Genomic DNA, 15,384 nt, shown 5'->3' on the forward strand with positions numbered 1-15,384 from the left:
GAAGTGAACTGCCGCCATTTTTCTCCATTAAACAATGGTGGACGTGATCCATGATCTTATAGATTTTTATTACGTAGTTACAAAGGTAGGTTGAAAAAAAGCCAAAACAGCCATCAAGTTAAAACAATATAAAAAGAAAATGAAAACCTATATATATATATATATATATATATATATATATCCCCCACAGCTGATACAGAGGAAGCCAAAAAAACATCATAAAGCATGGTCCAAATTGATGCACCAGGGGAAAAAAATTCCTTCCTGATTCCCTAAGGAAATCACGTATTCCCTGGATCAACAATTATCTTCCCTTCTTCTCTTCTCTTCTCTTCCCTTCCCTTCTCTTTCCCTTCCCTTTCCCTTCCCTTCCCTTCTCTTTCCCTTTCCTTCTCTTTCCCTTTCCTTCCCTTCTCTTTCCCTTTCCCTTTCCTTCCCTTCTCTTTCCCTTTCCTTCCCTTCTCTTTCCCTTTCCTTCTCTTTCCCTTTCCTTCCCTTCTCTTTCCCTTTCCTTCCCTTCTCTTTCCCTCCCTTCTCTTCCCCTTTCCCTTTCCTTCCCTTCTCTTTCCCTGTCAGGAATGGACTGGCCAGCAATAGTGGGACTCACCTGCCTTTTGAGCTGCAGTACCAGGGCTGGCCAGCGGGTGCTCCCAGCAATCAGAGACTCAACCTTGCAGCCAGTCAAACACCTGGAACTAATTATACTGGTGTATTTAAGGGACATTCAGACCTGCAGACTCTGCCTTGGTGTTGTGTTTTTCCTGGGCCCTGTATCTTGTTCCTGCATCCTGCTCCTGCTCCTGGTCCTGTTCCTGTTCCTGTCTTGTTGCTGACCCGACTTGATTCTGACCTCTGCTGACTTCTCCTGTTCTAATCCCTGGCTTGTGACCCCGACCATTCTCTGCCTGACCCCCTGTACCTACCTGCCTGTTAGTTGCTGTACCCTGCTCGTGACCTGACTATTCTCCGCTTGCTGCCCCTGTACCTACCTGCCCGATTGATATTGACCCGGCCTGCCTGACGACGCTTGCACTGTATGTACTGTTATCTGTGGGTGGTTTGGTTTGGTTCGTTTGCACTGTATTATGTTTTAGTATTGCACTGCGTTTATGTTTGTATTGTTAGTGTTAATAAATTGTTTATAATTTAACGTAGTTAAAACCAGAAAAAAGCGAAAATTCTTTCCAACCAGTACCATCCTGCCAGTATCCAAACCGGTGAGCCTACCGTCTGAGAACCTGCCTTCCGTGGTTCAGCCTGATGCCTCTCTTCAGCCTGATGCCTCTACTCAGCCTGATGCCTCTACTCAGCCTGATGCCTGTACTCAGCCTGATGCCTCTACTCAGCCTGATGCCTCTACTCAGCCTGAAGCCTCTACTCAGCCTGAAGCCTCTACTCAGCCTGAAGCCTCTACTCAGCCGGAAGCCTCTACTCAGCCGGATGCCTCTACCCAGCATAATGAACTGATCCAGCCTGATGATCCTATTAGGCCAGTTGACTCGATGCCCGCTGTTGATCCAGATGATCCGGTACCTGATCCGGTGCCCGCTGTCGTGCCAATTGACTCAGAGCCCGCTGTCATACCTGGTGACTCGGTGCCCACTGCCTTGCTAGATGACGCGTTGCCCGCTGGCGAGCCAAATGACCTGATGCCTGGTGACCCAGTGCCCGCTGTCATACCTGGTGACCCGATGCCCGCTGTCAAGCCAGACGATCCAATGCCAGACGACTCGGTGCCCGCAGTCTTGCCAGACGACTCGGTGCCCGCTGTTCCGCCAGTTGACTCGGTGCCCGCTGTTCCGCCAGTTGACTCGATGCCCGCTGTTCCGCCAGTTGACTCGATGCCCACTGTCTTGCCAGACGACTCGGTGCCCGCAGTCTTGCCAGACGACTCGGTGCCCGCAGTTCCGCCAGTTGACTCGATGCCCGCTGTTCCGCCAGACGACTCGGTGCCCGCAGTCTTGCCAGACGACTCGGTGCCCGCAGTCTTGCCAGACGACTCGGTGCCCGCAGTCTTGCCAGACGAATCGGTGCCCGCTGTTCCGCCAGTTGACTCGGTGCCCGCAGTCTTGCCAGACGACTCGGTGCCCGCAGTCTTGCCAGACGACTCGGTGCCCGCAGTCTTGCCAGACGACTCGGTGCCCGCAGTCTTGCCAGACGACTCGGTGCCCGCTGTTCCGCCAGTTGACTCGATGCCCGCTGTTCCGCCAGACGACTCGGTGCCCGCAGTCTTGCCAGACGACTCGGTGCCCGCAGTCTTGCCAGACGACTCGGTGCCCGCAGTCTCGCCAGACGACTCGATGCCCGCTGTTCCGCCAGTGGACTCGGTGCCCGCAGTCTTGCCAGACAACTCGGTGCCCGCAGTCTTGCCAGACGACTCGGTGCCCGCAGTCTTGCCAGACGACTCGATGCCCGCAGTTCCGCCAGTTGACTCGATGCCCGCTGTTCCGCCAGACGACTCGGTGCCCGCAGTCTTGCCAGACGACTCGATGCCCGCTGTTCCGCCAGTTGACTCGGTGCCCGCAGTCTTGCCAGACGACTCGGTGCCCGCAGTCTTGCCAGACGACTCGGTGCCCGCTGTTCCGCCAGTTGACTCGATGCCCGCTGTTCCGCCAGTTGACTCGGTGCCCGCAGTCTTGCCAGACGACTCGGTGCCCGCAGTCTTGCCAGACGACTCGGTGCCCGCAGTCTTGCCAGACGACTCGGTGCCCGCAGTCTTGCCAGACGACTCGGTGCCCGCAGTCTTGCCAGACGACTCGGTGCCCGCAGTCTTGCCAGATGACTCGGTGCCCGCAGTCTTGCCAGACGACTCGAAGCCCGCTGCTCCGCCAGTTGGCTCGGTGCCCGCAGTCTTGCCAGTTGACTCGGAGCCCACTGTCGTGCCTGGTGACTCGGTGCCCGCCGCTCCGCCTGGGGGCCCGAGACCTGTCGCTCCGCCTGGGGGTCCGGCGCCCGCCGCTCCGCCTGGGGTCCGGCGCCCGCCGCTCCACCTGGGGGTCCGGCGCCCGCCGCTCTGCCTGGGGGCCCGAGACCTGTCGCTCCGCCTAGGGGTCCGGCGCCCGCCGCTCCGCCTGGGGGCCCGAGACCTGTCGCTCCGCCTGGGGGTCCGGCGCCCGCTGCTCCGCCTGGGGGCCCGATGCTTGTCGCCCCTCCTGGGGGCCCGATGCCTGTCGCCCCGCCTGGGGGCCCGATGCCTGTCGCCCCGCCTGGGGGCCCGATGCCTGTCGCCCCTCCTGGGGGCCCGGTGCCCGCCGCTCCGCTTGGGGGCCCGATGCCTGTCGCCCCTCCTGGGGGCCCGGTGCCCGCCGCTCCGCTTGGGGGCCCGATGCCTGTCGCCCCGCCGGGGGGCCCGATGCCTGTCGCCCCGCCGGGGGGCCCGATGCCTGTCGCCCCGCCTGGGGGCCCGATGCCTGTCGCCCCGCCTGGGGGCCCGATGCCTGTCGCCCCTCCTGGGGGCCCGGCGCCCGCCGCTCCGCTTGGGGGCCCGATGCCTGTCGCTCCGCCTGGGGGCCCGATGCCTGTCGCCCCACCTGGGGGCCCGGTGCCTGCTGCTTCACCTGGTAATCTCCCAATGTGCCTCTGCCCGGAGTCCAGCCCGATGTGCCTCTGCCCGGAGTCCAGCCCGATGTGCCTCTGCCCGGAGTCCAGCCCGATGTGCCTCTGCCTGATGTGCCTCTGCCCGGTGTGCCTCTGCCCGGTGTGCCCCTGCCCGGAGTCCTACCCGTGTGCCAGTCTTTGATATCCCGCCAGTTACCAAACCCGGGCGGTGGAACTTTTTGCCCAGCTAGGACTGTTTGGAGCGTCCTGAGGCCGCTCCTTGAGGGGGGGGGTACTGTCAGGAATGGACTGGCCAGCAATAGTGGGACTCACCTGCCTTTTGAGCTGCAGTACCAGGGCTGGCCAGCGGGTGCTCCCAGCAATCAGAGACTCAACCTTGCAGCCAGTCAAACACCTGGAACTAATTATACTGGTGTATTTAAGGGACATTCAGACCTGCAGACTCTGCCTTGGTGTTGTGTTTTTCCTGGGCCCTGTATCTTGTTCCTGCATCCTGGTCCTGTTCCTGTCTTGTTGCTGACCCGGCTTGATTCTGACCTCTGCTGACTTCTCCTGTTCTGATCCTTGGCTTGTGACCCCGACCATTCTCTGCCTGACCCCCTGTACCTACCTGCCTGTTAGTTGCTGTACCCTGCTCGTGACCTGACTATTCTCCGCTTGCTGCCCCTGTACCTACCTGCCCGATTGATATTGACCCAGCCTGCCTGACGACGCTTGCACTGTATGTACTGTTATCTGTGGGTGGTTTGGTTTGTTTGCACTGTGTTATGTTTTAGTATTGCACTGCGTTTATGTTTGTATTGTTAGTGTTAATAAATTGTTTATAACTTATCTGAAGTCTGCGTTTCCCTGCGTCAGTCACACACCTCTGGTCATACCCGGGAGCCCTGACATTCCCTTTCCCTTCCCTTCTCTTTCCCTTTCCTTCCCTTCTCTTTCCCTTTCCTTCCCTTCTCTTTCCCTTTCCTTCCCTTCTCTTTCCCTTTCCTTTCCTTCTCTTTCCCTTTATTTTAAAATATTATTAAACGTTATTGGTTTGATTTACTCTGTTAGTTTGATTTATATATTGTTACATGTATGCTTTTGTGTATATGGTAGAGAAGCCTTTATTAACCTTTTTGTATGAAAAAAAACCTTGAAATGGTTTCCAGATATCAGGGAACCTCTGATAACACCAATTCATATATGTGTAATGCATAATGACTGCACTGCTGGTTGTACACTGTGCTCATACACTGAGACCTGTGCATTCATCAGAAGCTTTCATAGGATGTAATAGCCATACTGAGCTCATGTGCCAAGAACGGTCATTTTACACTATAGCAGTGCCCAGAGAAATTGAAAGTTTCATTGTATAAAACAAAAAAGGTGACTGCTCCAATCAATTTAAAATTAGCTTTCTAAAGTATGATGCACATGGAAAGGGCATTCCACAGAGTAATTAAAAAAAAAATATCCCTACTAACCAGTAAATGTTGAAAAGTTAATTCTACACTATTTGAACAATTTACGCTAAACACAAAGGATTTGTTGCATACATTTGAATATATACGGGAAGCCACATTACCTCGTCAAGACCCTTCTGTGAAGTCTGGTGCCTAAAGTTGTCCGTAGACGGATCGCATTCGGAACGAGAATTCTTAGGAAAAGTATTAGGAAAATTTGTACGAAAATTCTCAGAACATTCAAATGCTGTCCAAAAGATTTTGTTTCCTTTTAAAATTTGATTTTGGAATGAATGAACTTTACTGAACGAAAACCACATACACTGCTAGAAATTTGTTTGTTCAAGAAAAGTTTTCCATCTTGCTCCTCTGACTTTTCTTGCCAATGCAGTTAAAAATGAACGCTGATTTGACCCCTGCAATTATTACAAAAACAAACAATCTTTCTAAGAATATTTTTTTCCTGTGAATTTTCATTCAAAATTCTACCTACGTATGGCCAGCTTAACTCTAGTCTAACAGAGCTTCTTGGGACATATATAGCAATGATTAAAATGAAGGCAGTTGTACCTGGAAGTCGCCCATTCTCCCTTAAAGGTGCAGGAAGTTTCTGTGTACAGACATGAGTACAATCAGAAGAGTAGGAGGAGCAATGCTGCAACTGACACCTTTTACAGCAATCCTTTACTTCTGCTGTACTACTTTACTTCTGTTATATACACTACATTGCCAAAAGTATTGGGACACCCATCATTGTATTCAGATGTTCCAATCACCTCCATGGCCAAAGGTTTATAAAATCAAGCCCCTAGGCATGCAGACTGCTTCTACAAACATTTGTGAAAGAATGGGTAGCTCTCAGGAGCTCAGAGAATTCAGCGTGGTACCGTGATAGGTTGGCACCTGTGCAATAAGTCCATCCATGGAATTTCCTTGCTACTACATATTCCACGTTCAACTGTTAGTGGTATTATAACAAAGTGGAAGCAACTGGGAACAACAGAAGTGGTAGGCCACATAAAATAACAGAGCGGGGTCAGCTGACAGTGCGCAGAAGTTGCCAATAGCTAAAGACCTCCAAACTTTGTGTGGCCTTCAGATTAGCACAACAACAGTGTATAGAGAGCTCATGGAATGGGTTTCCATGGCAGAGCAGCTGCATCCAAGCCTTACATCACCAAGTGCAATGCAAAGCGTTGGATGCAGTGGTGTAAAGTACGCCGCCACTGGACTCTAGAGCAGTAAAGACATGTTCTCTGGAGTGAAGAATCACGCTTCTCTGTTGGTTGCCAGGAGAACGGTACTGTCCTGACTGCATTGTGCTAAGTGTAAAGTTTGGAGGAGGGGGATTATGGTGTGGGGTTGTTTTTCAGAGGTGGGTATTGGCCCCTTAGTTCCAGTGAAGGGAACTCTTAAGGCGTCAGCATACCAAGACATTTTGGACAATTTCATGCTCCCAACTTTGTGGGGAGAATTTGGGTATGGCCCCTTCCTGTTCCCACATTACAGTGCATCAGTGCACAAAGCACTGTCCATAAAGACATGGATGTGTGAGTTTGGGGTGGAGGATCTTGACTGGCCTGCACAGAGTCCTGACTTCAACCCAATAGAACACCTTTGGGATGAAGTAGAGTGGAGACTGTGAGCCAGATCTTCTCGTCCGATATCAGTGCCTGACCTCACAAATGCACTTCTGGAAGAATGGTAAAACATTCCCATAGACACACTCCTAAACCTTGTGGACAGCCTTCCCAGAAGAGTTGAAGCTGTTATAGCTGCAAAGGGTGAGCCAACTCAGTATTGAACCCTATGGACTAAGACTGGGATGCCATTAAAGTTCATGTGCGTGTAAAGGCAGGCGTCCAAATACCTTTGGCAATATAGTGTAGCTGTTTCGATTTAGATTCAGGGCTATTTAGAGTGGAATAATATTTTTCAGCATTATTCATTGCTTATATCTATGAGTATTCTCATTACATTGTGACCCAGGTTATTACCAACATGGGACTAAAAGTATGCCTTAGATGTAGCTGTGTTTGCGCCTAGTAGGGCTGCAATAGAACTTTAAGGGGCTGTTACATAACCGGTCAGCCTGCAAAATGGGGAGAGAGTAGTAGTGGATGGTCATATGAAATGGAAGGACTGGGTTATGGGTCATGGGCTTAGTTTCACCTACAATATTGGCTTTATATATGGTCACAGGAGACACTGTGAAGAAAGCAAACCTTGTTTAAGGTAAGCAATGAGCAGGGGTGGACTGACCATTTGGAAACTCGGGCACTGCCCAAGGGCCCGGGGTCAGTAGGGGCCCCATGTGATGCCCCTGGTACCTTTTTCATAGGCTTTTCTAGTTCGGGCAAGACACAGGGGCCCCATGATCCCCTACTGCCTGGGGGCCCCATGAGTTGTCAGTCCGCCCCTGGCAATGAGATGCCTATTGCACACATACATTTACACATGAGAATTGACACAGAGATGTAAATATACTCTTAAAAATATTCAGACTTTCCTGCATATGTTGCTTCACTTCCAAAGCTGCTGTGAACTGAAATGACTGATATGCATAATGAGATCATGTCAGCAACTTTTGTTTCCACCCAGGTGTACTATATAGTATGTGAAGTACAACTTGGCAACCACTTACACTTGTACAACTATACATCCAAAATACATTCTTGTAGGCATTTGTCATTTCAACCAACCTTCTGCTCCCAATACAATGGAGTCAACCAATGGTACAGTATTTCAGGTAACTTAACAAAGTGACCTCGGAATTTAGAAAATTTAACGGAACATCAAAAAGTTATTACTGCATGACTTAGGCCCCTTGCACATGGGGGCATCTAGCAGCTCTGTAGGAATCCCAGCTCTTTAGTGAGCTGAGTGGAACAGCTGAAGCATCCAGCCCCATTGCCTGCAGTCTGTCAATATCTATGGTAGGCTGGGGCCAGACAAAGCTAAACACTGTAACAAGTGGTAGACGAGGTCATCCAGAGCCCAAGGCAAAGATGCAAAGTGCACAACCCAACCCCCCCTGCCCCCCCCCCTTCGTGATGTGAAAGCTTAGAGGATCTTATGCCCAGCTGTCACATGCTTGTCAAAATTTCTGCCAATGCCACTACTCAGCCTTGCAGCAGAAGGAAGGTGCCCCCATCCCTACAGTATACCACTGTGCCCAGGGCAGCCGCCCCTTCTGCCCACCCCCTGTCCTGGCCCTGTACTTGAGTATAGGGTCCTATGCGTTTATGGAAAAATGCTCAGAATCCTTACATTCATGCCCCATTGTGGAGACTTTCCCTTCACTTCCTGTCCTGAATATGCAACAGGAATTTAGAAGAAATCTGTACAAAGTTGTCATTGAAACAGGTTTCCTACTTGAAAGATTTGCCTTCCCCTTTTGTTCTGGTGACAACTCAAAAAATTTTGGATCTCCCATCAGTTTCTGTTTCAGACTGGGTTCACACTAATGCTGAGTGGGACACCGCATGTAATTCGTTCAGAAATCGCACCACATTCCTGTGCGAATTACATGCAATGTCTGTGCGGTGTGATTTGAGCCTCACATTTTGTAGGGCTCAAATCGCATCGCATCCGCACCAAAAAGGTTCAGAACCATTTTTTTACCTGCACCTAATTTCTGGCAATTGCACTGCATTTTGTGATCTTTTTAGGGGTCATCAGTTTAACATTGACACCCACACCAGATCGCATGAATACCATGCGATTGCAATGCTGTGCAGGAAACACACAGGAATCGCACTGCATCAGGGTGAACCCGGTCTCAATGACTTTGGTTGCCAGGACAAATGAAGAGGGTAAATCTCCCCAGCAGGGACACAGGCAGCCATAAAAGTCTGACAGGGGTTCTAAATAATCCCTTCTATCCAAACGGAAAAAAAAGGAAACAAATGTGGCTATACATTGTATATTTCCCAAAAATAATACAAAATATAAGAAGTAAAATGGAAAGAGTGTGGTTCCTCTTTAATACACCCCCACCACCATAACATTAGCATCAGGATTAAATATCACAGAGCCAATAAAAAGAGCAGCAGTAGGTCTGGTTTCAGAATTAGTATCATTTCCCTTTAAAGGGGATTACAAAAGTTTTAAACTGAAAGGCAATTCATTATCTAATATTTATCCTGGTCCTGTTATTTATTACATTGCAGCGTCCAAAAATCTCTCACTTCTGCCACAACAGACTGAATATAATATAAAAAAGATGTTATAAGTAGAGTGCTAAAACAGATACAGTTGTGATAGAATCAGTAACCACAACACTGGTTCCTGCCCCATTTACTCACATGGGAGGAAGCCTGTCCCAGCAATATACACACACTGCTACCGTAATCCTAGAAGTACAAACGCCATTCTCTGGTGCTGAAGAAGGAAGTCATTTGAAATGCTTAACACTGCTAATCATTGCCAACTGCTAGTCATGGTAAAGTTTATCCAAAGCCCCATTTTTCGATTTGGATGTAAAATGGAAGAGTTAGATCCTTTTTCATGTTTTCAATGCTGCCTGTGTCCCTGCTGGGGAAAGTTATACTCTCTTTATAGGTCTTGGTTACTATTGTCACCAAGGGATGGGAAGTTCAAAATGTTACTGGCATGGGAATAGGGGGGCACCTACTCAATGACAATTAGAGGTGAGCTCAGGCATCCTCCCAACTCCTCTCAATCCAAACTCCGAACTCCAATTTTTTGTACTCCATTGAGCTGCAGGCCAGGTCATAACTCACAGAAGCTGCGGGATGGGACTCATGGATTCCCAATCATACTATACAGGGGTGGACTAACTACTCATGGGGCCCCCGGGCAATAGGAGATCATGGGGCCCCTGTGTCCTTGCCCACACTCAAAGAACACCCAAAAAAGCCTATAAAAAGGTACCAGGGTACCCCGGGCCCTCGGGCAGTGCACGAGTGCTCGAATGGTCAGTCCGCCCCTGGTACTATATCATCTATGATTAGCATAGTACTTTTTGTATAGTATTTTGCTGCTGTGTTAAAATATCTCATAGCATGCAAGTTGCTTTTCATTGCAGCCAGGCACATAGGCTCATACACTTGTTTCTCCAATAATCAGTCTAGGGGTGTTGTTTTTTTATTTTTTTTATTTTTGAATAATGGGGATAGGAATATTGGAGATGAGTAGGATACTCCAGATTAGGACTATGTACACTGAGGACTTTGTCTAATCTCCAGAACAAGCTATATCCGGGTCCATGCTTGAATCAAACAGTGGACTTCAGCTATAAGCATGTACAACAAGTAACAGCAGTAACTTCTTTAGAGTTTCCAGAGCAGTGTCCCTTTAAATAGTAGTGGACAGGTGGACAAAGCTCTTCGGAACACCAGCCGAGGTCCCTTTGCTAGACCCAGAGCTGACTTCCTAGCACCTGAGGGGGTTAAACAGCACTTTCCTAAGTTCCTTATGGATGTTTATACTCACAAGGCCCAAGAGCAACTGGACGCCTTATTCCATGATACCAGACTAGATCTTCAGGAAATAGCCCCTCAGTCAGAGTAGCAGAACCCGAGTCTCAGCAATTCAGGTCCTCAGGTAGCCCACCTAAGGCCTACAGCAGCAGATGCCTAGGAGGGCAACATGCCATCTCCCAGGCTTAGGCAATCCTAGCCAGGAAGCCAGAAAAGACCCAGAGAGCTCCATGTGCTCATTGAATATATACAGTTACCCAACATGCCTTAGAGCAGGGGTAGGCAACCTTAAGGAGGTAGAGATCTAGCTGAACAAGATGAGAGAAGTCAAAGATCACTGGGCACAATGTCACCTCCTCACACCTGATTGAAACCTCTAATTGCCGTACTACCACGTCGCAATTTAGTGCATTGCACAGCAATCATGGGTTAAAATCAAGCAACATATCGCCTTCCTAACACCTGTCAAACACACTCAGATCGCTTTTTAGAGCAGTAACAGTGCCTGCAGAATTTGTGAATTTGCCATTAGTTGCATTCGGCAGAGGCACCCTTAGGGCTCATTCACATGTAAAGTTGTAAAGTTGGGGGGGGGTTAAAACCCTGCAGTTGAGTCACTTAGCAAATGTGCTAGTATAGGCGTTTGTAGAAAAATGTTGTTTTTTTTTGTGCTCCTGCATTCAGGAGTTTTGGTGCACTTTCAGAAAGTGCAGCATACCTGCGGAATATAATAGAAGTCTATAGCTAAGCGGAGCAAACCCGCAGAAGAGCTGCAGGTACACTGATGTGGGTAAACCGCAGCACATCCGTATGAATGCAGCCCTATACTATTATGCCCAGTGTATTGCTTCCCACTGACCTGAAGATCTCTTCTTTCCTGCTCCTGGCACAACTGAAGACTGCTAGTAAGAGGTGGAGTGCAGTTGGTATCACTCCACATGGGACAGGAGCCAGCACCACAGAGGAGGCATCAGCCTATGCGGCTCTTGCTCTCTACTACAGCTCCAACTGTACTGAAAACTGATGTGAACTGATGTCCCTGCAAGTAAAATCTGTCAGTTTTCATGCACGTATGGTGCGAACAAGCCCTTTAAGTTGCTAACAGCATCATTTTTTTTAACCATTTTTTTTACAGTTCTTTAGTTGCTTCTTGGTTTCTGGCCTAGGCAGAGGATGTCATACATCCCAGGAGTCTTCATGGGCATTTTTTCTTTCATCCGGAAGGAGAGGAAGAAGAGGCTTTCCCAACTAAGCACACCCTACTGCCTACAGGTCTGACCTTGCAAAAGTGTACCTGCAGTCTGTACATATTTTATCTATTAGGGTGTTTTTCAAAGGGATTTCTCAGCAAAATAAAGTATGGAGACAATATGGATGGGTAGGTGAGTTTACTTTGAATAATAAAAATTAAACAAAGTGATAACAAAGGCAATTTTTGTAACAACAAAAATAACAAACATGTCATACTTACCTGCAATGGTTTTGTACAGGGGAGCCCCGTATCTCCTCTTCTGGGGTCCCCCGTCAGCACTCCTGACCCCTCCCTCCTGCCTAGTGCCCACAGAGCAAGCAGCTTGATATGAGGGCACCCAAGCAGGCTCGCTCCCGAGCGGCTGAGCTGTGTGTTCATTCACACACAGAGCTGTGACTCGGCCCGGCCCCTCTCTCTCCTCATTGATTCACTAATTGTGATTGACAGCAGCAGGAGCCAAAGGCAACCTGCTGCCATCTCAGCCAATGAGGAGGGAGAGTCCCCGGAGAGCCGAGGCTCTTGTGTACATCGCTGGATTACAATGGGGCTCCGGTAAGTATTGTGGGAGGGCTGCTGCACACCGAAGGTTTTTTTACCTTCATGCATAAAAAACCTTGAGCCTTTACGACCACTTTAAACAGAATTTTTGGTTTGTGATGTTCAGATAAAAATCTGATTTAGGGTCTCGTTCGCACGGGTGGCCAGAGGGTGGTAAAAACCATGTGGTTGATTGGCTGTAAATTTTGGAAGGGGCAGTACAAACTGCTTTGCTTCATAGCACAGCAAAAACTATACACCAGGGGCGGACTGACCATTTGGAAACTCGGGCACTGCCCGAGGGCCTGGGGTCAGTAGGGGGCCCCATGAGATGCCCCTGGTACCTTTTTCATAGGCTTTTTTGAGTTTGGGCAAGGACACAGGGGCCCCATGATCCCCTATTGCCCGGGGGCCCTATGAGTTGTCAGTCCACCCCTGCTATACACAGTACCGCCGCCAAATGTGACCCATACAAGTGAACAGAGCTGCGCTACAACTATGAGCCAAACGCTTTGCTCACAGTTGAAGCCTGGTATTTCAATATAACAACCTGTTCAGCTGAAAAAGAAAAAAAACAGGAATTAAAGAGGCAGCAGTTTTGTCTCCTGCATGCCCTAGAGTCCTCTCTTTGTAAATAGATCCATTGTTATTATTATTATACAGGATTTATATAGCGCCAACAGATTGCGCAGCGCTTTACAATATAAGGGAGACAGTACAATTACAATACATTTCAGTACAGAAGGAATAGGAGATCCCTGCTTGTGGAGCTTACAATCAATTAGCTTTTCAGAGGGGAAATAGAAAGTGGCGCCCATGTGAACAAGGCCTAAATGTGTCGGGACACATCAGAAGCCCAGCACGGCTCAACAGCAGCTGCAGACTTCTAATGTGTACCTGCACGTAATCCATCAAGCACTTCATCAACTTTTACTAATGTTTTTTTTTTTAGTCAGTAGACCTAAGTTTTTAAAGGAAGTTTCCATTGAGTGAGATTGGGCTTCTGGCGGTTCCTGCACTCTCAGGCCACAACATAGCACTGCCATAATGTGAGCGTTACCAGAATGGACGGTAATGTGTGTTATGTGTTGTGGTGTAATTCTGGCACCTCAATCCACCTTGGCAATGACATAACTGTGAGTATATGCATTTGAATGCATTTTGATTTGGGACATTTTTGCACATACTGTATTTAATTATTTTAAATGTTATAATTCATACTGTGTATTTACCTGCTTTTAGGTGCTTTCAGGCTACTTGCATTTAGAAAAAAACTGAATTCTGTGCATCCAGGGACAGATTGGATACTCTGAACATGTGTAAACATAGGTTAACTTAAGGCTCATGCACATGGTTGTAAGAAAATACAGCAACTAGCATGCAGGATTTTGCTGGCAGTTTGTTGCTAGGGTGCAGCAGCTATTGCCATCCAGCATCCTCAGATACTAGGACGCAGATGGCTTACTTGAGAATTCTATCCATTGCTAGAATGCAGTTGGGTTGTCAATGAAACTGCCTAGCCTCCTATGATGCTAGTACACAGACAGCTTCTCAAGGGAGCTATCTAACATCCTCAGTTGCTAGGATCCAGGGGCTGTCAAGGAAGCTGCATAGTGTCTCCTTGCTAGGATGCAGACGGGTATTGCTGTCTAGTATCCTCCACAGCTAGGACGCAGGTGGCTTCACATGAAAGCATCCTTCAGTTGCTAAGATACATGTGGCTCCTTTCACCTAGCATCATTTTGTTGTTAGGGTGCAGGAGTTTCCTTATAACTAGCATTCTTTTGTTGCTAGGGTGCAGGCAGCTCCTTACACCTAGCATCCTTTTGTTGCTAGCATGCAGGTGGCTCCTTACACCTAGTATCCTTTTGTTTCTAGAATGCAGCAGAGCCTTACACCTAGCATCCTTTTGTTGCTAGGGTGCAAGCAGTTCCTTACACCTAGCATCCTTTTGTTGCTAGCATGCTGGCAGCTCCTTACACTTAGTATCATTTTTTTTCTAAGATGCAGGCGGCTCCTAACACCTAGCATCCTTTTGTTTCTAGGATGCAGACGGCTCCTTACACCTAGCATCTTTTTGTTTCTAGGGTTCAGGCGGCTTCTTACACCTAGCATCCTTTTGTTGCTAGCATGCAAGTGGCTCCTTATGCCTAGTATCCTTTTGTTTCTAGGATGCAGGTGGCTCCTTACACCTAGCATCTTTTTGTTTCTAAGATTCAGGCGGCTTCTTACACCTAGCATCCTTTTGTTGCTAGGATGCTGGCAGCTCCTTACACCTAGTATCGTTTTATTTCTAGGATGCCGGGGGCTCTCTACACCTAGCATCCTTTGCTAAGATGCAGGTGGCTCTTGTACTCCAAAAGAGTGCATTTGCGCTGTACACTGTACAAATGTAAATGTTAGGACAAACATTTCCATGAATACAGTACAAAATACAGTCCATATGCAGAACCACTAATGCAGATTTTTCTTTTTTTATGGATGTGAACAGAGCATGTTTTCTGATCTTTATGCAGTGATGTGCATGGGCCCATAGAACACAATACACTTGCATTTAGACTCGCCATGTTTTTCAACGCAGGGAGAAAGCGATCTGGGAAGTATAAAATGTGTGTGATCCTGATCAATGAAATAAAAAACAAACTCAGAGGCCAAGAATGAATATAACCCAAGATTGCAGCAGTTGTCCCCCAGCACTTTCATTAAGTTGGGCACTCAGCTTTGTCCTAGGAGCTGTCTCCTGCCCCCTCCCATCTTTCCACTACCAGCATGTGCTTCTATTCTGATACTTACGGCCACAATAGTTTTCTGTTGCCTAAACTTTAGTGAGCAGCAGCAGGTTTAGTTAGTATGTGAGAGAGAGGGGTGTGTGTGTAGGAGACCCAGGCAGCCAGCCAAAGTATAGAGGAGAGGGAAGGGGGGCGAGATGTGACCCATACTCCACCGGTGGCTGCAAAGCTCTAAAACGGGGTGCAGCCATGGGCTGCAAGGCCAGCAAAATTTGCTGCCCCAGATCCAGGAACAAGGTAAGAGTATTATATTGTAGTTACTTCTGTCTGTACAGTCAGAGGAGGTAATGGGCAGATTTGAACCTTTCAACTCTCACTGAGCTCTGCATTTAAAGCTTGTTCACACCACAAAAACGCAC

The 15,384-nt window shown here is 48.4% G+C and overlaps 1 protein-coding gene across 1 annotated transcript in view; it reads left to right on the forward strand.

Annotated features, from left to right (window-relative positions):
- The first annotated feature begins 15,062 nt into the window (after positions 1-15,062).
- Positions 15,063-15,384, forward strand: part of CCDC69 (coiled-coil domain containing 69) — a 55,102-nt gene continuing 54,780 nt past the window's right edge. The window contains exon 1 of the mRNA XM_089682793.1: positions 15,063-15,262. Within this exon, the coding sequence (XP_089538919.1) occupies positions 15,215-15,262 (48 nt within the window). The 5' untranslated portion in view covers positions 15,063-15,214. The remainder of the gene's footprint in view (positions 15,263-15,384) is intronic.

The sequence above is a fragment of the Staurois parvus genome, unplaced genomic scaffold (genome assembly GCF_062004578.1).
Source record: "Staurois parvus isolate SC_StPar_1 unplaced genomic scaffold, SC_StPar_1.0 ptg000298l, whole genome shotgun sequence".
Lineage (NCBI taxonomy): Eukaryota > Metazoa > Chordata > Amphibia > Anura > Ranidae > Staurois > Staurois parvus.